Here is a 24,759-nt window from a genome sequence, read left to right on the forward strand (position 1 = left end):
ACTTATGGTTTTATGCTAATATCTTATTATGTGCAATCAATCTGAAAGTTATACATCTGAAGGGAAAGTTAACACATTTTTCTGGATCCCTTTCCTCTCTGTGCTTACTGTGACTGCAGTTCCAGAGATATTGTGGCACTAAACAGCTAATGTGCAAATCTTGCATATGGATCCCTGGGGTGCAGCATTTGGAGAGCAGGATGGACCAATGGTCTAAGTGCAGCATTAAAGCACACAATTTGCAGGATCCAGTCCTGAACTTTGATGGAGACTCCATCAGGCACAAGTGCTGGGCATTAAAACTACCTGGAGTCTGACAATCAGGGAGACTATTGTGGGGAGAAAATGTTTCCTTTTCGCTCCTAGGGCAAAGAGAGGCCCTGAGGAAGGTCCCCGAGCCAAGTGTACTGTCTAGGGTAGGTTTCCAGATTCTGGCTTAACTGGGTCTGGCAGAGACATGAAGTGAGTAGTTAGGCTGGTCAGTCTGGGCCAGCAAAGTATAGCCAGAGGAGACTTCAATTGGGAGCTGGGCTTTGCTTTTATGACTTTGTTTTGGGGTGTTTGTTTTGTGTACTTCGTTTGCATCAAATTGGTGTTCCTGAAAAGTGACATTTATGGTCCAGAACAGGGTTTGTCACATTATATATTTATATATATGTATTTTATTTCAAACAGGTTTTAATAAATAGAAAATATATATATGTAACTCCTCAGAAACAGTCATTACCTCTTGCAGTATCCTCTTCATTTTCAGAAGTGATGTCTTTACAGATGTGCAGTCCTGCATCATCAGTCTAAACGGTAAGGATTCCAGCCCTGCACAGTCTTCCTGAAGAAAGGGCCATTCCACAGACGGGCTACTGGGCACTGGACAGACACGAGGGGACTTAGCATCTTCTGCATCGCTTTCCTTTGGCAAATGGAGAAAGAGATTCCTGGAAAAAAACAATGGCAAAACAATATGTCACACGATACTTCCATTAGTGTGTTGTGCACGCAGTCACCGCTAATAGTGGACAAGTAAATGTTGTAACAAGTGCTGGAGCAGACTGGTGGTAAGCTTATCACAAGGGAGGAGCAGGTGTGGAAAGGGGCAAATGTGTATGGGGAGATTCTGCTGACTCCTTTCATGGATTTGGAAGGGGGTACACAATGATATTTTATAAAGATAATTAAGCTATCATATACATTAACGTTTTGGGTGGGTATTTGATTATTATCTTCTAATAAAACTACAGAATAATATCTGACAATTTTCTCATCTGTAATCCCTACATAGTTTGCTTAGATCCCTGGATCTGTAAACATTAATAAAGTATCTGGGTTTTTTTTGCACATACTGTATTTACTGATCTTTATAACTTTTACACGCTATACAGAAGAACAAGGGGTTGCACAATACCTATATTTGTAGCAGTTTACCAAAACAGATACAGTCCCCAGATCATATTAATTTGTGGTGACCATGTTATATATCAACCATAATATAAAATAAGTAATAGGACAAACTGTACATAGAATCGCAGTATGTATAAAAGATGGCAGGCACTGGTTTTGATATCAGCATGGACCTACCGTTTGTATGGCTATTTTAGTGGCCATTGACAGACATTGTTAATTATAAGTATTAATATAAAGAATGATTTGCCCTAGTCTTGGTAACAAACATTGGATAGTATAACACTTGGCTGTGGTATCAGACAAAAAGTTTGTCACTGCCCCAGCCAAGAAATGTGCAGCATTAAACCTGTCAATGTCTGGAAGATGAATTCATTCTTATGAGTGTATTATGATTACAGAACCACTTTGTGTGCATTTCTTGTGAGTAGTTAAGTGTCTTGATAAACAGTGCCCATGTATTATAAAACATTTCTCTTGTTTTGTCTTTGCCCTTAAGTGTCAATGTTCATCCATGACAAAGGTACTCAATGACTTTAGGTTTCCAATGAGCACCAGTAGAGATGGTCAGTTTCATACAGTGTTCCAAGATTATTTTGATACCCATCACCTTCTGTAGCCTAGACATTTCACTTATCTGTTATTGGGATTAGAAATGTCATCCTAAAGCCCTAACATTATGGGGGGAATGTTCGGAGAGGAAGGTGGATATATTTGTTTTAAAATGACTGCATGGGCAGCTATTCAGAAATAAAACACTATTCTTCTGATATTTGTAGTTTTTTTGGTTTGATTGATCTTATTTGGAGTGTATTCAATTTAAGTTGACTTCACATTAATGCTATTTCTTAGGGTGCTAGTTAAACAATAAAAGCTACATGAAATGTAGAATATATAATATGCTAAAGAGATAAGATCTCCAACAGCACTTTGAGTGAGACTTCTGTGATGGGAAATGTTAATTAGAGTCTAGTAAGAAAAAGGTGAGTGGATACGGGGAATACTAAGCAGCTGATTTCAGCACTAATATTGCATAATTAAGCATTAGTATAACATACATTCACCTAATGCTTAGAAGTAAAGAATAATTTTGTAAGATCTGAATAACTCTTTAAACATAATTGCACTCACTGCAATTATTTTCAAGAGTGTTGTATACATCTGAAGCCAGTTATGGGGGGGGGGGGTGCTGTCTAATAGTAGTTAATGTCGGCCATAAAGGCTTTTGCTTAACGTAAAGTAAATACAGAGCATATTGACAGGCAGCGAAACATATGACATGAATACAAAACATTGTATAACAGCTATTTTGTCCATCATTATTACGAGTTCCCCAGGACGTAGAACTGTCATGTCTAATATTGCCGGTTTTGTCGGCTATCCTATAGTAGCTGTGGCATTTTACTTTTGCACTGTTATGTGATTAGAAAGTCTGTCTATAGCAATGACAGGTGAGCTTACCCTTTGATGAACATTTCAGTTGAATGGACATTTGTAAGAAAAGACAGCACTAGTATTAATACCACTGTAATCCAAATACCAGCAAGAAAAAAAATCACACTAACAGCAATGGTGTTGCTAAATTTTAATGTGTGAGCCACATTTATAGGATCAGATTAGGTAATGCTAACAGATTAAAAATATGAAAATTATTTTATAACTATCCAGTGTATCAAGTATTTAAAAAACCCACATATGTCATATAAACCACTAACAAAGAAAGTAATGGAGTAATAAACTACACAAACCTATAATTAACACAAATAGTCAGACAGAGAGACAAATGTATATGGTGGATTCTGGATACTCCTCAATGAATTTGCTAAAGCATGATAATTTAAATGGACCTCACAGCTACCATATGCATTGAAGGTCAAATTAAACTGCAGAGTCCCTTTAAATATTACAGACAACATGGCTTACAAAACCAATCAGGAAGTACAGGCCATGAGGAAAATGTGGTCAACATCACCACATACTTGTCCAATCGGCCGATTCAGCCCTATCGGGAGATTGGGTGCTGCAGCCTGCGGCCAGTGGCATGATTTGCCGGCCACATGCTAGATGAGCAGTAAAAGCTAGCACTGAGGCTGAGCACATCCAGGTGTCGGCCACACTGACATCAGCAGGCTGCCGTCAACTTAAAGGACCAGGACTAAAAACAATAATAGGGGTTACTCATCCGAGAAAAGCATGCATGGCAAACAATAGAAGAACCAAAATGATGAAAATAATATCATAACTAAGGAGATTTGATATAACCAATGATGTTGTTATGTCACTACTTTCATACTGCCACACCATGATGCACAAATATATTTGGCCAATTTGTTTCCCCTTCATACAAACATACACACTGGAATATTCTCAAAAGCTTTGAAATGAGAACATGGCATTTTTATTTTTATATTTGACACCTGACATAAAAGGGAAGACTGACAACATATTATGTAACAAAGCTTAGCAACAAAGCCCACTGAAATTCGCAGCACTTACACTTGACAGTAATTTATACTGGAAACTGAGATACATTTTAATGCTTTTTTCATGATTTATTTGCAAATAATTTGTGTTTAATAAACTATTTACTTTGGCTTTTTTTATCTTAAAATGTAATAATGTTAGTATTCACGCTGGGATTTTAAGACACTTTTTTGTTACGCTAGAAATCCATCAAAGAACAATAGGGTTAGTGATGGAGGGGGTGTATGGAGAAAGGATGGGACTAGTGTCAGGGGTGGCACCAAACAACCTGCCCAACTTACCCAAAGTGCCACCACACAACAATAAGCTACAGAGCATTAACAGAAGGCCATGTGGTCACAGTGACATCATCAGCAACAGCACAGGCCTCCGTTAAGATTGTACAGCTCTCTGGGGCAATTAGGAGAGGGGAACTCCCAAACCCACACATGACCACCACTGTCCATAAAACCAGGAGAGTTGGACAAATTGAGAATGCACCACAAAAAGTGGAACACTTGGTTGGTATATGAGTAAATACCACTTGGGAGATTTTATTCTTGGTTTTTGAAGTGATAGTTTTATTCAGCACCTTCAGATTTGTTTTTGCAGATGCTAAGATGGAAACTAGTTTCCATTAACTTCCCATGAAACTGTTTAATGAAATATATTTTGTAGGACAACACTCAGCCGGTACCTCAGGTCGCATCTTTTCTTGTCCGAAGATAGTCCTTTTTGCCAAATTTTTGCATTTTCAATTCGTCAGAGAGACATGAAGAGACACAAAGTACTATCCCAAGTCAAAACAAATTGGTTGTTCCAACTTGTATTTACAAATGTAGCAATGAGTAAAAACACATTAAACTGTGAAAGACAGAACAGCAGTATTTCAACACTGACAGCGATCACGTCAAGGAGAAGTAGAAAGACATTGGATTTACTATCACAGCTATCTGCTCTGGCTGATAAGCATAGGGGCTATGTTTCTAAAAAAAAATAAGACGTTTGGAGCCTGAATACACTTCAGATACATCAAGTATATAATTCCATAAACTTTTTTTTTAAATATTTTTAGCCAAGTTCCCCATGTTTCCAATTACTCTACGAAATAATGATTTTGAAAGATATTGTTTAGATCTTCAAAACTCTGAGCAAACAAACTATTGATTGAAAAACCTACTGTAGCTCTTTTCATTTTGAAGGTGATTCCTGAGAGGGAACAGTAATATATTTTGTTATCCGCACCATTAAAATTACATATTTGATACAGTATTTGTGTAAAGCAAACTGCTTATATACAAAGACAAACAGGAAGGCAGCAAAACAGACTTACAAAAATCTGGGCACACTTAACAAAAAGAAAACAATCATTTTATTCCATAATGTAAAAAAAAATCAAGTTACAGCACTACATTAAAAAAATGTAGTAATAATAATAATAATAATAATAATGATAAAAGCAGACCGGTTCTTTATGTTTAATGTAGACATGGAGATTGAAAGGTATAAATCAGTAAACATATTTTAATAATTTGGTGATGAATTGTAATACCAATCTGAAAAGTGTTTCTATGTACAGTACTAAACTTAATAAGGAAAATTGATATAGCTGTATAGGACCAAAGGTGATGCTTTTTCTTGGGCCTCAATCACACCCCCATCCTCACACAAAGAAAAACAAAATCTTGAGATTTTATGTTTTGGCCCATTAAAATCTAAAATAATATATTTTTAGACATATAGCGCTATAGGCCATAAGTGAACATAATATGACAAATAATATTGCAAATAATATAGAACACAATTCTATATAGCAACGATTGGTGTTAACACCTGCCCATCATAAATGGCCAATGTAATTCTCTGATATGCTATGTACAAATGACAATTGTTTTAATGCAGGTCCAGCACTGTCCTCTAGCAATGACCTATGGTACATAAAAGCTAAACCTGACTTCCAAATGTGTGAACTGAGAATAAAGTCGCTACTTGGAATAAATCACCTTCCATCAAAGTAACCTAGATCTAGGGGACCCAGAGATGAGAAAGACAGTAAAGGCCACCAGCCTTTTCATATAGCTTTGTACACATAGCTTGTGCATTTGTCTTTGAATTCTAAACTAAACTGGGTGTTTTCCATTCCACTTGCTCTATGATTAAGAAAAAAAAAACCCTCTATAAACAAGAATGAAAGGGGATGCCCAAAATGCTCGCTGAACATGTGCTTTTTTTGTTAAATGAATGAATTTTAGCTTAACTAGCGTTACAACTGTTTTCGGTAAAATAATTACTAGAGCAAAAAGGTGATCAAATTATAAATTTTTATTACAATGTCCTTGATATATTAACCCTCCAAATGCCATGGACTGCACTACAAGCTGCTTTTAGTCATCTAAATTCTAGAGTGTGTGTGCTATAAGCAGTACTTCACAATGTAAAGGCCACAGGGTTTACTACAAGCAGCATGTATCCCCTACAGGTTAGAAGGTGTACTACAAGCAACAAGTAACTCAAAAGCCAGAGGTTGCAGCACATTTAACCCCTTAATGACAAAGCTCAAAATGCATTGTTTTCAATGGGTTTAGGGACCGCCCATTGTTAGAAGACATGTGGAATATGTAAACTAATGCACTTGGGACTTCAAAATCCAAAGGCATATATAGCATTGGGGCTACTCCGTGACAACAGAAGACAGAGTCCTGGGTGTTTGGTAGTATAGCTAGTGCCATTTTTAGCAGAAGGAGGGCGGTGGTTGTGGTCAGACCCCATCTAGAGTATTGTGTAGAGTTTTGGAGACCCCACCTTCAAAAGGATATTGGACATTCTGGAGAGCTCAGAGGAGGGATAATAACATTGCGAATGGGTTGCAAGATCAAAATGTCTATATGGTCTCAATATGTATAGCTTGGAGGAAAGATGAGGTATAAAAAGTTTTACTTTAATGAAAGGGTGGTAGATATGTAGAACAGCCTCCCAGCACCTGCACTAGAGGCTAATACAGTGAGGGAACTAAAGCATACATGGGATAACCATGTGGCTATTTTGAATCTAAAACAAGCCAAAGGACTGATTAAGGCTTGAGCCTTAATATCAGGGGAAAAAGACCAACTGCATGGGCCAAATGGTTCTTATCTGCTGTTCTATGTTTATATGAATTGGACCCTATAAGTGAAGTCATATAGGAAGTACTATAGCCATACGGACATTTTGACCGAGGTACAATGGGTGTGAATACATCAGGTAGGAGATCCCTGTCCATACATCTTACAGTTTAAGTTATCTCCCTTTTCAGCAACTTAAAAGGGATAATGTGATGGGGAGGAATAATCAGACAGAAGTTAAGATGTCTGCTCCCATGGTATATAATGGCATTATTATAGCATTATATATATATATATATATATATATATATATATATATATATATATATATATGCACAATATATAGGATTTGGACATTCAACAGTACTAGGTATGTTGAACCTAATGGTGCATTTATGGGTAACATCCAACTAGGGTATAGAGATAATTTTTTAAAGAAATATATGGCTTGCACAAGGGCCTGAGGCATAAATAGTTATTTGATTATGTCATGTGCCCTGCCACACGTTACACAATTTTTGCCATATTATAATCACTAAGAGGCTTTAAGGTTGCAAAATCTAGCTTTTCTAATAGTACAAGACCATGGGTAGGTGATTACATGCATGAAACATTAAAATAAATGCTAAAGGTTTTGCAATAGTACATACACATCCATTACAATCATAGGAAAATAACAAAAAGATTATAAAAGTGTCACTGTCAGCTGAGCAGAGTCGTAATAACAATGGGGTACCACATCACATCTAAAGGTTTTCGCAGACCATGACATCCCATATCATGGAAACATTAAGTCATGTTCCAAGGATAAACTCCCTGTTCTGATAATCCTTCATGTTCATATTAGGTGGAAATAGGAAAAATCCTTCAGTAAGAAACGGAGACGATAAAAGCTATCCCATTTGATTAGCACATAAAATAGTTAGAATCTTATGTTATTGTTAAACTGAAAAAGTAATGGATTTAGAGACATAATATAGTATATCTTGAAATGTGTGATTATGTATTTGTTTCTAAGAGCTTGTAATGTACCAGGGCATTTAATAGAGGGATTGATGTGCTGATGTAAAATATAGTGTTTGCCTTGGGGTTGTCTTTGCGAAAAGTAATGAATTCTCTTGTATGAGTAAGAAACAATTCAAACTACTACAGAGACTATAGTTCCGTAAATTTTAGGCTAATAATTATTAGCCTTTGTACAGCATCGATCACCATCTCTGCCTCCAAATTTAAATACAATAACTAAGATGTAAGTATATTTTCCAACTTAATCACACAGAACACTGGCTCTTTTTGTGAAATCTAATTAGCCATCAATTAGGTTTATTTAGGCAAACAACATTAACACTGCATGATCGCTTTTTACGCACCATACAGTAATAATAGGAATGAATTTGTGTGTGAAATGAACGTACAGTGAACTAGAAATATTAAATATAAGATCTCTATAAATTCTGTATGTTCTCCTGTGAGACGGTAATGTCTTCGTACAAATTACACCAGTGGTTTTATGATATAGTTATGTGTGTTTTTTAATCCATCACCCAATCAAGCCCCTCCATTCCAAACCCATCATGTTTACCACTTCCACTCCACAAAACATGTCTGAACATGTTGCCTCCGTGTACCCTGGGGTGGACTTTTTGCAAACGTCCAACTCCATCTCCCCCGCTCTCCTGCAGGTCCTGACTGAATCCTTAACTAAGACCTACCCAGTTTGACCAACAATTCCCACAGTGAAAAGACGTTATATAGTATGAGGAAATAGTGTTACACCTCCCAACATTTCAAATGGTAAAAATAGAACACTTATGTGCTTATCTATGACCTTTTATGATTGATTTAAGTAGGGTATCTGCTATTTAATCTCTCTGACTTCTGTTTACAGTAAACTTCAACTACAAGAACAGCTCAGATGGCTGTTTATAAAGTATATATATATATATATATATATATATATATATATATATATATACTGTTAGAATTATTAAGCCATTTTACTGAGACTATGCATTATCAAGAGCATGCTCAGCACTTTGTGCAAAAAAAGGAGCTAGGGACAGCGTGTTATAATGCATAGTAACATTCAACAATTGAAACTACAACTCTCCTACAGACTCAACTGCTTTGGTTACCCATTGACTAAGACATAACTAAGACATTTAGGAGAAAGTAATAATTTATATTTCCAAAATTATATCTAAGAGGGACACTTGTGAGTAATGGTCCTACACTAAGGGCTGCATACTTCCTACAATTACTTCCTAACCTTCCCTCTAACATGCAGTTGCGACCTATTGATGGAATGGATAAGCTTGTGCCCTATTCACTAAAGATTTGAGTGGTCAAATGGATAACTCAAGCTGAAGTTGCATGCTCAAATCACAAAGCAACTCTGATAATTCACTAATAATTTATAAATCACCCACGGTGGCATAGGGATCACCTCTGTCCCCACCCCAATTGGGATGGGGCAGTATAAATAACGTTAAACCTTTGTACACTAACCTGGGTTTCCTCATTCTTCCACTGTGCTGTGAGATGGCAGAGGTGAAGAATGCACATAAGGCTCTGTTCTAACCACAGCTGTACGATATATGTCTAAACCAAACACAGATTTCAGTAATACAATATATAACATTTACCACTTAAGTATTCTGACTGCCCAAAAGGTACTTAATCTTAGTTAAAGTCTAAAGACAGTATTACAAATGATGTGTAATATTTCTTACTCAAATTTTATCACTTCAGGAAATTATATAGCACTTATTAGATTGCAAAGTACTCTGAATGAATGCTTTTATTTCTTTGCCCTCAATATTTTCAGTATTCAGACACAGGAGTCCTAATAAATGGCATGCGCCTGAGAAAGTTCTCTGTCAAGAAGGCATGAAGTCGACTTTTTTCAAAGCATTTACAGAGCAAGCAAGTTGAATATTGGACGCAGTGACGTCCATTGATGCACTGCAGTTATACAATGCTCTAGCTGTACTTTTATTTCTCACCACAAGTCAATAAAGAACAGGCTAAAGAACACTCATAACCTCTTTTTTGTTAAACTAGACATGTCACCAAGTGGGTAATTACGGAATGTTGGCTGCAGTAGTTTTTTTTGTCTGAACTGCAGGAAAAGACATTGATATCCTTTGAATGTAGGTTGAGCATAGAAACACATTGTCCTGTGAGGAGTCATATGTGCTCCTCCATTTGAGTTAAACCTTGAATCCCGCTGTCCCACTGAGCTTCACTTCTGTCCCAAAAAACAGGACACATGTAGACCTTGGTGGGACAGCATCGTAGAGTGACACATTTGAGAGGCATGTATCTGTATCATCTAATATCATATCCTGTTGGCAGGGCCGGCCCGACAATGGAGCCAAGTGGGGCAACCGCTCCAGGCGGCACTTTTGAAGGCCCCTTTTTTTTAAAAAAAAAAAAGCCAAAGAGAGAAAGGGGCGCCGAGTGGTTTTCGCTTACCAAGCTGTCAGTACCCGCTCGGCGCCCCCCTCTCTCTCTCCTCTGCGGCGAGTCTCCCTGTTCGGTCTCGGTGCCGGCTTGTAATGCTGAGTGCTGGAAGATTTCCGGCGCTCAGCATTACAAGCCGGCACCGAGACTGAACAGGGAGACTCGCCGCAGGACTGCTGAAAGGTAAGTACAAGGGGAGGGGGGGCGGCAGGGACGGAGGGAGAGGAAGGGTAGATAATGGGGGGGGGCGGCAGGGACGGAGGGAGAGGAAGGGTAGATAAGGGGGGGGCGGCATTTTAAAATTCACCCCAGGCGGCATTTTGCCTTGGGCCGGCCCTGCCTGTTGGCTGCAGGGTAGCCACAGACCTCCACAGTGTGATTGGGACAGTCACAACACGGAGCTCTGATCCTCACAAACAATGCATTTCACTACATGTATTATCTAGATATGGATTTATACATTATGAGATCTGTCTTATCTCCCTCCTTTCCCTGGTTATGTCTAACCAAAGCAGGCAGCTTTACATAAGTACACATTAAGTACACATCTTGTACATGTTCTGTAGCACTGCCTACCGCTACTCCCATGATTTCAAAGGGAGCTTAGTTGACTTCATCTGGAGTGCTACAGTGGATGTGCTCGAAGTGTACTTGGTGCTTTGGTACATGTATTTTAGAGCAGCTTACCAGACCTAAGTCTCAAATCAAATATTTCTTCCTAACAAAGGACATTTGGGAGGTAACTCATCATAATTGAGCTCATAGAAAGAGACCTAATAACCCAATTAAAAGCTTGTCCTGAGCTCACTCTTCCTTCTCAGCATGTATTTTTATATACATCCTGAACTATTAAATATTTAATGTAAAAATAAAATGACATGTCTATTTTAACACAAGGCTATTTTTGTCAAAAGTGGAGGCACATTTTTGGCACCCAACTGGCAAAACACAAATCAATAAACATTTCCTATAGAGTGGTTTGCGTGTTGGCCGGGTTCTGTGTGCTTGATTCATCAGACAAGTACAATTTTGAAGAGACCTTTTGCAATTATCTCTATTTTAATCAATTCTCTGGAGATTAGTGTTATAGTACGAAGACTCTCTTTTTCTTAAGATGTGTCAATGTCAACGTTAACCAGACTATTTATTTTACTTATCGCATACAGTACTTATGTCTGTTCTTCGTTGTCTTGACTCTACTCCCTGCCTCATGTCAGCTCTTCTGTCTTTCTTCTAGTCTTATTTCTTTTGTAACCACCCTTTTTTTGTCCCCGTGTCAGTGTTTGTCCCTCGGTTCTCATCCCAATTCTATTCTTGTCCTCCGTTTTCCTTTAAAAAATGTCTTGTGTTTTGTAATATAGGTCACGGTGACAGTATCAGTTTCATTGTCATCATCAGCTCATGGGAACTTTGCTAGCACGGAGGTGAGTGACTGGAATCATTAAATGGCTTTGTTTGGCAAGGATTTGTATTAGCAGACGGTTATAATAACCTAACTTAAATAGGCTTAAAATGGTGCTATTTATTTCTCACTTTGTAATGGCACTTTCCAACGACATCACGCAGTTCTCATTTTAAAATGTGTTTCACTGACTTGCTAAAAATGCAATCCCTTGTTGATCCTTTTAGTTATATGGCTTTGTTTGCTTCAACTTTAATAGTCTGTAGTCTATGTCTCTGTAAATATTGTCAGATATTAGTGGAGAGATTACAACAACAGGTTTTAGTTGTTAATAAAAATTACTGTTGAAATAATTCATGTTTGTTCATAAGAGATCAGTAATGACTAATTATTATTATTATTTATAAACACCATCAATGTGCTTACATCTACTATACGGTCATTATAAGGTAGGCCTTGAAGTTGTCTCTGTCCAACCACACATAGGTAGCAGTGGATACAAAATACTATGGAACATATATGTTCAGCTAAGGGAAAAGGATAACTTTTTTTAGTTGTTGTTACTTAACAATGAAAATGCCATAATCTCACATCAGCTTTGCTTACTTATAGGGACATTTTGATAGATTTATAGTTTTGTCTTCCCCTCGTTAACCAAATTTTCCATGGAAATGATAATGATAAATTTCGATACGAGAGTCTCATCCGCCAACTTAAAATAATGTGCCCTCTTTTCTCTGTTGAAAATATTACAGCACTGTACTGGAATGCAAAATGAGCTCTTAAACTCTACTAGTAGCCCATAGATCACAGACCTGCAGTCACCTGCTGGCTACATGTGGCCGCATGCTATTTTTACATGAGCCTAGATGTATCTAGTGATCACACAAATCCAGCAGCCGACCACATGCTATATTATTACACAGGGTAGTGGAGTGACCTTGCTGTTAGGGTTACAGGCACCACATGACTATATTAATTACTAAATATCATGACTTACCTGTTATTAGTTAAATTAACGGTAAAACGTCATTTGCAATGTAACTATACTGTCTTTGCTGCAATGGCACTACACTATGAGAGAACTGTGTTGTGATGTCACCACCTCATACTGCCCCACAGGGTCCTGACCTCACAGGGTCCTAGTGTCAATGCACTAGCCAGTAATTTCACTATTTTCTTAATACACAAAAAAATGTTAAATCCTACATCTAGTAGATATGTATATCGTTGGTGGACAGATTCACTTTAACACATAATGTATCGAGAACAGCAGGAGGACGAGAGCTTCACAGAGTTTAGACAAAAGTGTCACATTGGGATATCAGATAGATAGATAGATGGATAGACAGACGACAGACAAATGTGAAAATCTGATGGTCACGCCAGGATCCTTTTATTCATGGCAAACTAATAAAAATGTTTTTAAATCCAAATAAAGCATTCCTAACACACAGGGAGAGTACAAAGGATTACAATATAATGACAAACCAAAGCAGCCCATGAACTGATAAATGACATTGCTCTTTATTTGCTCATGATACGTGACAATAACAAATGAAATCTATTTGAAATTAAAACCACAAAGCCTTGTAATGTACCGGAAGATTTATACAGTAAATTCTTCATGGATGGTGGCATTTTTTTCTTCTCTATACTTTACTTTCCAAGACATGCTTAACCTCCTGTAATCCCTGCTAAATTGGTCTGTAAACATGGCGATAAATGGTTCTAACATGTACACTGCATGCACTGTGCAGTGACGAGAAAAAACAGCTGGGAGTTTACCTTGCTCTGTACAGTGACAGTAATAGCCAGAGAAATTATATGGAATGCTGTCCTTTCACGAAGAGCAAACTTTTTATTTCTGGTTCGGTTTAACAATAACATTAACGCATTATAAGATATTCTTGTACAGAAGGTGCCTGCTATTGGAAGCTAATCTATTAGAGGTTGATGGGTATAAGAACCCCCTCAGGCATCCTGAACCTCCCTCCTCCTAGAATAAAGCACAGTATATAATTCAGACATAACATACTATAGTTGTAGAAATATATTTTTCATATGATGTCTCTAACCGTGACTTCAAGAATCTCCCATCTGAAATAAATGGAACTCATTAAGGTCTAATGCCTCTACTACCCACAGTTTACTGCAGTATGTGCCTTTACTGATAAGCAGTTTTCTTGTGCTTTTCCAGGAATCCTGTATGCAATGCACTCTATTAATATAAATGCTAAATTGATTTGACTATCAACTTGTGGATAAACCCCATGCAAGCATTCTAGGAAGGAACTGACCAAAGAGCTAAACTGAATTATCTAGCTAGAAATCATCAGTTGTATAATTAATACATTAGTTTTTCATAAATGATGATATATATTTTATTATAGCTGTAATCAGAGCCTGAGTTCTCATGAAGTAGAGTATGTGCTTGTCTAGACAACCACTTTCTATGAGGGTTATAGGTGAAATGTACCCATAGCTACATGCTAGCTTCAACCAACCATTTTTAAATTTTTTGGATAAACTGTTGTTTTGTTTGCAATTGTTTGATATCCATGAAAGAAGAATATTTGTGTGTATTGTTTCACAGCCTTCTTTGCTCATATTTACCAAGAGTGATAATATTTGTGGAGGACAATGTATTTGTGTGAGGCATCCTAAAGGCAAATAATGTACTGATATTTTATTTCTTAAAATTTAATTTATAACAGATTGTGTACTGCTCCTATGGATATGTCCACAAGGACTGAAGAACCCAGTGATATACAGTACTTATAACCAGCAAACATGAGCTTCAAGAAGAGACAGGCATCAGGGGATCAAGGAGGCCGAGGGAAATGGCTTCCAAAAAGGAACTATAACAAAATATTAGCATTACTTAGCAATGTAACACTAGATAATCTAATGTCCATTCTTCTCCCATATCTCTAAATGGTTATTACAACTTACTTTCCCAAATATAAAAAAAAACAATTTGCTTAAATAATCCCCTAATAAGCATCTACTGAATCTCCTTTGAAGTATCACCATATCAGCATTGACAACAGACTTATAAATATAGCAGCCCTATTTTTCCTCTTTAAAGTCAGAGAACTTGAACATTTAAATGTGCTGGCTCCTTCACAAATCCACAGCCTTTTCCAAGTTCATCATGATAGCCAGTGGCCAGAAATGTGAGTTGATCAGCTATGTGGGTTTATAAAATGGAGTTGTCACCTTTCACATCAGGATGGGCTACCATAAACCCCCAAAAGACTTTCTTATTATCCTTATTAACCCTCTTGACTCTCAGGTCATGGGAGATGTTGCTACTTTATCTCCTCTTCTCTCCAGTTATAATGGTTATGAGCAATGTTCCCTCTAATTTTTCTTAGGTGGGGTGCGCAGAAAATGTATCTTGTGGAAAATTTTTCCCAGAGCCAAAATTTTGTGCGCACAATATGCTTCTGCAAACGTTAAATTTAAATTGTTATTCTATATTTTTGGAACAGCTTGCTCATGGTTAATAACACTACATTATAGTGTGATAATGTAGTATTAGTTACACAACAGTATTACTTACTGTAATGTTTTTTTAAAGGTGAAATTCTCACTGCATAAGTAAATTATGAGCGGATCACGAGCGGAGGCTCCAGGCCGCATAAAGGATAAAAAAAAAATTGGGAAAAACTGTTGTGCGCAGGGGCGTACCTAGAGTATTTGGCACCTGGGGCGGATCCTGTAAGTGGGACCCCCACACACACACTTTAAAACCGCATAGCTTCTATCGTTAGGCAAACATTGACAGGAGTACAGCATAACTGTTATCATTATTTACTAAGGCAGACATTGACGGTGTTACAACATAACACCTATCACTATATACTGAGGCAGACATTGACGGTGGTACAACATAACACCTATAACTATATACTGAGGCAGATATTGACGGTGTTACAGCAAAACTGCTATCATTATATACTAAGGCAAACATTGATGGTGGTACAGCATAACTGCTTTCATTATATACTGAGGCAAACATTGACGGTGGTACAGCATAACTGCTATCATTATATACTGAGGCAAACATTGACAGTGGTACAGCAGAACATCTATCACTATATACTGAGGCACGCACTGACGGTGGTACAGCATAACACCTATCACTATATAGAGAAGCACACATTGACCGTGGTACAACATAACACCTATCACTATACATTGAGCCAGACATTGACAATAATGCAGCATAACCCCAATCACTATATACTAAGCCAAACATTGATGTGGTGTAGGCCTACCACTTTAGTGTCCGGCCTAGTATTTATCTATCTATCTATCTATCTATATATATACTATATATATCTATATAGGGATGCACCGAAATGAAAATTCTGGACCTGAAAATTTAGCATTCATTTGACTGAAACTGAAAATGACCCCCCCACACCTTTAAAAACAAACATAAAAAAAACACTTTTATTAAAAGTAAAACCAAAATTAGACAAAAAAATCAATAACAATATATATATATATATATATATATATATATATATATATAATTAACAGCAATCACACGCCCATCATGCCGAGGTTCTAGCATGTACTGGTTGCTTGGGCATGATAGGAGTGGGATTGCTGTTAACAATATTAATTTTTATATATATATATATATATATATATGATTGCTATCGAATTTTTCTGTCCAATTTTGGTGTGTTACTTACTTTTAATAAAGGTGTGGTTAACACACCAAAATTGAACAAAAAAAATATATAATTGCTACCAGCAATCTCACTCCTATCATGCCCAGGCAGCCAGTACATGCTGGAACCTGAGCATGATAGGAATATTATTACAGCCTCCCTATGCCATGCTATCTCCCCCACACACTTACACATCCATGCTATCACACACACACACTCATTCACAAACATTCAGTTTAAACTACAACATAACACCCATCACTCTCACACACTTACTAATTCACTCTCAGAGTGTTTTCCTACCTTTTCTCTGTCACTTTTCCTCCTCTACGTTCTTCCTCTTCTGTGTCCTCTCCTTCCGGTGAAGGACGGTGGGCGTGGCTTCAGTGCTGTGCACCGGGATCTGACATCAAATCCAGACGCACAGCATAAGTTGCCGCCCGCATCGCAAGGGAGCAGGATCGGAGGTCTGTATTAACAGACCTCCCGCTCCCTTGATTGATTTTAAGCCGGTTGGAGGGAGATCCTTGATCTCCCCAAGCGATCTTGCTCCTCTAGCGGCGGACATTACTGTCTGTCTCTGGAGGGGTGCTGTGCACACAACCGGTAGCGGACCGCCCCCCCTTCGGTACGCTACTGGTTGTGCGCACAATTTTTGTTCGTGTGCGCTCCCTCTGAAAGCTATGTGCGCGCACAGCTTAGAGGGAACACTGGTTATGAGATCTCTGGTGTAGCTTGGACCTGCATCGTGCCATGGACTACTGATTGGTCTAAAGCTGGTGTCACCAGCATGAAATGAGTGAGCGCTGTGTGAATACAATGAGATCCTATCTTCACCACTGGACACACTGATGAAAACTCTCCATTCAACCACTCTATAGGTCTCCTACTAGGGAGCCAGTGCCCTCCCATTCCCACAACCAATGATTCTGCCAACTGTTTCTCGGCTGGAGTTTTTCTTTGCTGTATCCTCCCTCATGGGCAAGAACCTTCAGTTTAACCACACTACCACCTTGGTGGTTAAGTGAAAGGGAAACATATCCGTAGCGCTCAAAGCCTATCATGAGTTACCCCAAGGCTCTGTCATTACACCAATCGGAGATGAAGTCTACTGGCTAGAATCAAATAGACCCACCCTTCAAGCCTCAAGTAGCCTAAAAAAAACACCTCTTGACTACCTCCTGCTGGGCCACTTGAGTCCAAACAATATTACATCCATTGGCCAATACAACACTCCATCCAATTACCTCCTTTACCTTTTCTGTGCTTTTTCCTTTACTTTCTTTTCCAGTACAATTAGATCAGTAGCACCCAGATTACTCTATATAACATATTCTAAAAATGTACCCTTTGCTCATTTCCTTAACATTTTCAAAACAAAGTCACACTTAAATGTCCCTTACCACATAACTACATTACAAGCTGCAGCAGCAAAAAAGTGTTAACTGAGCATAAACTGCTAAAAATGATGGTACAATATTATTTAACATGCTAAAAGAGAACAATTATCCCATAGAATGTGTATTATATAGTGCAAGATAAGCTATTTAAGTAGCAGCTAATGCAATTATGCCTCGCAGCACTCTCACTTTTTCCATTAGGAAACGCAGAAATTACACGAGCTGAAGGTAACATTTCAAATAAAAAAATACACTCTAGTGCCTCTAAACAGATGTACATTTAAAAACTAATGGCAACATGATATGAGGTTGCTAATCAAGTGACTTTTAGAAAATAAAGTCAGTTAAGTTAATTAGGTGAAATTAGCAAGAAAAACATAATATTTCTTAAACTATACTTTACCCACAAGTGAGCAGTTGCTTTAGTGCTGATTTAAAGGGATAGCAAGTGTGAAAAGGAAAACTGTGATCGTAAAGTGTTTCAGTTATATCTAGAGTTCTAATTATCTTATAACCTCTTATAAAGATACAATTTACAGTGTGGGTTCAAGTTCTGGCCCTGATTACCAGGAAAGGAGTAATGTAATCCAGAGCTAAATCTACTAAAATGCCACCTACATTTCTATCTTTGGGTCTCTCGTTTCATTTCAGGTGGGCAAGTTCAACTCTACTCGTGCTGCTCCACACACAGTTGAACCCAACAACAGTATAATGGCATACTATTTGCCAATGGGAAGCAACTACTTTTAATAAAGTATGTTCCAGAGTGATTGGGAAAGCAAATATTTCTGAATGGAGAAACCATAAGGGGATAGGTAAAACATATATTTAAAAAAAAGAAAAAACAATCGTAATTGGAAATGCATTAGTATCATCTCCTTCAAACCAACATTTATAGTTTATAGTCTTTGTGGCGAAAACTGTATAGATCTCATAGTGTACATTTATTAAGTGACAAAAAAGGAACACAACCTTATGCATGTGGCTACACAGATAAGCACCAGTTGGGAGAGTGGTAATAAAAAGGCTTGTTGTGGTTAAGGGAGAGGGTAGGAGGCAAGACTGTGCACTTGAGTTACCCTCTTGTAACACATCAAAGGACAACACTGTGATATGGCATTATATGCTAGAGCACCAGCTTCAGTGAATAACAAGTAGGCCATATGGGAGCTGTAAATGAGCTCTGGTCTACAAAAGCACAGACATAACTAGATGTCATAGCTCGCTGTGATTGCTATGAGAGATCAGAGGATTTCCCTTATTGACCCATGATCTCCATTATTAGCAAAAGCAGGACAGTGATGCACTTCAATGGGACAGTGCTAGTGTATTTTGTTTGCACAGTTTCATTCCTAACCCCATTATAACTATAAAGGTAGCATACTGTGATAGACTCATACTCAGTAAATATTCTGAACTTCTATAAAGGAAGACATCAGTAAAAGAAAGCCGGACAGATGAATTTGGGTTTACTTTTCCAGAAGAGTGACACTTGGTAGTGTAGGTATGCAAATAGGAGAGCAAAACATTTTTATATAGCTGAACCGGTAACCAGAGAATTCTAGTTCAAAGCAAAATCTCATAATAAATCCAGCTAAAAGAATAGATGTTACATATTCCGCTTTACAATGTATGGTAGGCTGAGATATGGGATCGAGGAAATGTGAGTGGTTTCTATAGAAACAGGTACAATATTCCTATTTCCTGCCTGAAGCAAGAGCTCCATCTTGACGACAATCACTCAACTGCTGTGTTCCTAGCCAGTGACAGTGGAAAAAATTCAATTCAAATAACACCTGGTTCCTTTTTCGCCTTTGATTTCTTAAAGCAAACAAAACACTGGAAAACTATTCCGTCGACTGCTTTAAAAAAATCCCAGCTTCTGCTTTTTATTGCTTTCTTTATTTATACTTAAACTGATCACTGCTTATAAAACCCCTCACGAACACACACAGGTGTACTATGGCACTTGGTCAGTTGGGATATTGCCCTTTTTCACAGCCTTGCTTCACTGACTAATCACAATCATGGTGATTGTTGACAATTAAGTATTTTAGCAAGACATTGTGGCAATAGAGACATTTTTTTGTGAGATACAATTAACCTTTTACAGCTTACAGTAGGATTTTTGTATCCAGACCCAGTGGTGCCATTCTCCACCTGGAGACTCCAGGTCAAAACTGGAGAGTTCCTAGGTATATGTATGAGCTTGTTGCAGTGTTCAACAGCCTTAAAATTCACAATAATGTGTTGATAAACTACAAAAAATGTGGTTATATCTTGAACTGTGCCATTCTTCTTCTTAGGAACACCTTAAAAAAGGCCAGTAATAGGTCACAAGGGCCTTGCCCCTAGCCAAACCTTTAAGCATCCCTCTAAAACAAATGTTTGAAATGTTGGGAACTACCGTATGTGACTGGCAAACATGGACAGAGCAAGCTAAATAATAGACATATTTAGTTGTACCTAAAGCTTATTTATACCTTTAATATTAAAGCTAAAATCTCAGCCTCTGCTAAATTCCAAGGTTTTAACCTTTCAACACTACACAAATAAGTAAAACACATTGACAAGTATAACTATTATATGCGTGTTGTCAGTGATTTTAAAAAAATGCTTTTTTAGACATTTTTGTGCTCTTCCATACAGAAAAACGGACCTTGGCACCAAAACAAGCTTACTTCAGTTTATGGCTTTTATTTATTTATTTAGCCAGTCAAAATTGAAAGCTTGTCAAGTTTTCAACTATATGCTGGAAGGTTAAAAAGATTGTACAATCTCTGCACGTGCCTTCTTTCAGATCAATCTGAAGCAGGGCCGGCCCGGCAAGGCTGGTGTAGATGGATTTCCGCAGCTTCGCACTGTTTTTAGGCCAGGCATATCCAGCCAGATGGCCAGTCCAGGCCTGATCTAAAGGTAAAGGTCCACTTTGACTATAAAAAAAGTGACACAGCTAAAAGAAGCAGGTACTCAGTGCTCTGAAGAAATCAATTCCATATCCACACAATACAATCCGAAGTTAATGTGAGTTTCAAAAAGGCTAACATTTACCAGATTAGTATCAACACTGACATGCTGGCAATAAGATATATTTACTACCAAACCACTAGAGACTCCTGGAGGTAAACTTATATTGATTCAAATCCTGGAGAAAAGTTTCTATGCCTCTAATACCAGCATAAGAATGCATTAAGCGAGTGCATCTGTGACTGTGAACAGAAGTAGTTAAAGTTGTTAGCTGAATAAGACCACCAGCATTGTAATGAGCTACTACTATGAAAAAAAATAACGAACACAAATTATGCTATGTTATTGCTGCTGTTTAGTAAACCGGAATTTAGTTTGGGAGCTTTGCAGAATTCTTTTATATATATATATATATATATATATATATATATATATATATATCTTGTGGCAGGATGGCCCGATCAAAACAAGAAACTCCGAACACCAGCAGAATAAAAGCAAGATGTGGTTTATTGTAGCTTTGAATAGTCCACAGTATTGCACTTCATAGTGTAAATAAACCAAAACAAAAACAAATCCTTTTGATAAAGTCTGAGGGCCTCTGGCTTGACTGCCTCTCTCCCTGTTTCCAGACCCCTAATGCCTCTAACGGCCGCCCTTTAAGCACCTGAGTGCAGGTTAATTGGCTCCACCTTGCTGACCTCCAGCAATTAACCTCCTCATGCTGGGAATAATGAGCGTTCCAATCTGCCACTTATGTAGACAGACTCCATAACCTTGCCACATACCCTCCCCCTCAGCTTAACACAGGTGTGTGAAGCGGCCTTCGACAAGAAACTGTGCACCCTAGACAATGCATCTGCATTGGCATGCAATAGCCCAGCCCTATGCTTCACAACAAATTTAAACTGTTGCAAAGAGAGGAACCAACGTGTGACTTTAGTATTCTTGTCTTTGTTGTTCTGCATCCACTGTAGTGGAGCATGGTCGGTGATGAGGGTGAAAGATCTGCCCAACAAATAATATTTCAATGTTTCAGTTGCCCACTTAATGGCCAAACATTCCTTCTCTACAGTAGCATACTTCTGCTCCCTTGGCAATAACTTACGACTTAAAAACAACACAGGATGTTCTTCCTCTCCTATCATCTGAGATAATACTGCCCCCAGGCCCACATCAGAAGCATCAGTTTGCAAAAAGAAATGTTCCTTAAAATCCGGGGCTACTAAAACAGGGTGCCTGCATAAAGCTGTGCGCAAGTCTGCAAAAGCTTTTTCTGCATCATCATTCCATCTCACTGTATCTGGTGCCTTTGCTTTAATCAAATCAGTGAGAGGTGCAGCTCGAGTGGCAAAGTGGGGTATGAAGCGTCTATAATAGCCAACTATTCCTAGGAAAGCTTTGACCTGTTTCTTTCTTAGAGGGCGTGGCCAATGTTCAATAGCCTCAGCCTTAGTGAATTGAGGTTTTACCAGACCTCTCCCTACAGTATAACCAAGATATTTGGCTTCCATACATCCAATAGAACATTTGGCAGGATTAGCAGTAAGACCAGCTTTCCGAATACTATTTAAAACCGCTTCTACCTTTCCCAAATGGGAGTCCCAGTCTCGGCTATAGACGACTACATCATCTAAGTATGCAGAAGCATAATTGGAGTGAGGTCTCAGAAGTTTATTCATTAACCTCTGAAAGGTTGCTGGGGCTCCATGAAGCCCAAATGGCAAAACTGTATATTGGTACAGACCTTCAGGGGTCACAAATGCAGTTTTTTCTTTAGCGGTTTCCGTCAACGGGATCTGCCAATAACCCTTTGTAAGGTCTAACACACTTAGGAATCTGGCCTGTGCCAGTTTCTCAATGAGTTCATCAACCCGAGGCATGGGATATGCATCAAATTTAGAGCATTCATTAAGCTTTCTAAAATCATTGCAAAAACGAACTGACCCATCTGGCTTAGGTACTAGAACTATGGGGCTAGACCATTGGCTATGTGATTCCTCAATGACTCCCAGTTCTAACATTTTTGCTACTTCTGTTTGTATTGCACTCCTTTTTGCCTCAGGAATTCTATAGGGCTTTACTTTTACTGTAACTCCTGGTTCTGTGATAATATCATGGCAGATTTCACTAGTTCTGCCAGGAATACTAGAAAAGACATCTTTATGTCTTGATATCATTTCTTTAACTTCCTTTTGCTGTTCAGGGGTGAGATGAGCAGATATTTTAACATCTGGGTCTGGGGATTTATCTATAGCAACCATACTACTTTCTCTATCCTTCCAGGGTTTTAGCAGGTTTATATGGTAAATCTGTTCAACTTTCCTACGATCAGGCTGTCGAACTTTATAGTTTACAGGGCCTACTTGTTCAATAATCTCATATGGGCCCTGCCAATGAGACAAGAGTTTGCTTTCGGCAGTGGGAACAAGGACCATCACTCGGTCCCCAGGTTGGAAAGAACGTACTGCTGCCTGACGGTTGTAAATAACCTGTTGGCTTCTTTGAGCTTCCTCCAGATATTGTCTGACTATGGGAGAAATTTGTGTAATGCGCCCCTTGAGTTGCTCCACATATTGAATGACATTCTGTCCTGGTACCGTTTGTTCTTCCCACTCCTCCTTCGCTATATCTAATAAACCTCTTGGATGCCTACCATAAAGGAGCTCAAAAGGTGAAAACCCTACAGAAGATTGGGGAACCTCCCGAATAGCAAACAGTAAGTACGGTAGGAGAGTGTCCCAATTTTTCCCATCTCTATCAACAACTTTACGTAACATGTGTTTCAGGGTCCTATTGAATCTTTCAACTAACCCATCTGTTTGAGGATGGTACACAGATGTCCTCAAAGCTTTTATTTGTAACAAATTACACAACTCTTTCATTAGTCTGGACATAAAAGGGGTACCTTGGTCAGTTAAAATTTCTTTTGGTAACCCTACACGAGAAAATACTTGAAGCAATTCTTTCGCTATGGTTTTGGAGGCAGTATTTCGGAGGGGAATAGCTTCTGGGTAGCGTGTAGCATAATCCAATATGACCAAAATATATTGATTACCCTTAGCCGATTTTTCTATTGGTCCCACCAAATCCATAGCAATTCGCTCAAAAGGGGTTTCAATAATTGGCAATGGGATTAGGGGTGCTCTTAGACGAGGTTTTGGGGTCGCTAGCTGGCAGTCTGGGCATGAGGCACAGTACCGCTTTACCTCTTCATATACCCCAGGCCAAAAGAATCGCCTTAAAACCCTTTCCTGAGTTTTTTCTACCCCCAAGTGTCCCCCAAACAAATGAGAATGGGCCAATTCCAACACCTTCCTCCTGAAGGACCTTGGTACTAAGAGCTGTTCAAGTTCTTGCCCCTCCTCTCTGATCACTCTATAAAGTAGGTCATTTCTAAGAATGAAATGAGGATACCTGTCTCTGGATTGCCCATCAACCATGGTCCCATTAACTTCTACAATTTGGTTACGGGCATTTTGCAATGTTAAATCATTGACTTGTTCCCTTCCAAACTGATTTAAACCAATTTCCAAATCCACAATATTAGCCTGTTCTTGGGTTTGGCACTGGGGTTCAACCAGTATTTCGGTTGAAGGGTTGGAACTAGTGCTCGGATCTTGTAAGGTCACACCTTCATTTACCAAAGCCATTTGTAAGTTCCTAGTACCCCTATGCTTATCTTCCTTTCTCTCACGTCTTGTCTTGCGCCTTTTACAAAACAAATCTGGGTGTACCAATGGGAAAACACAAAACGGGTTCTCCTCTACAGACTCCCACGGGGTTTGAATCAGGCTTTGAAACGCCGGGAAATTACGTCCAAGAATAAGGGGATGGGGTAATTTAGGTACCACTGCAGCCACTACTAGAAA

The 24,759-nt window shown here is 38.4% G+C and overlaps 1 protein-coding gene across 1 annotated transcript in view; it reads right to left on the reverse strand.

Moving 5' to 3' along the window:
- LOC149284099 (serine-rich coiled-coil domain-containing protein 1-like) overlaps nucleotides 1-24,759 on the reverse strand; it is a 304,267-nt gene that overhangs the window by 147,900 nt on the left and 131,608 nt on the right. Inside the window, exon 5 of the mRNA XM_089497149.1 lies at nucleotides 728-935. Coding sequence (XP_089353275.1) covers nucleotides 728-935 — 208 coding nt within the window. The remainder of the gene's footprint in view (nucleotides 1-727; nucleotides 936-24,759) is intronic.

The sequence above is a fragment of the Sceloporus occidentalis genome, unplaced genomic scaffold (assembly GCF_023333645.1).
Source record: "Sceloporus occidentalis isolate IW3139 unplaced genomic scaffold, rSceOcc1.0.p SCAF_99, whole genome shotgun sequence".
NCBI classification, from domain to species: Eukaryota; Metazoa; Chordata; class Lepidosauria; order Squamata; family Phrynosomatidae; genus Sceloporus; species Sceloporus occidentalis.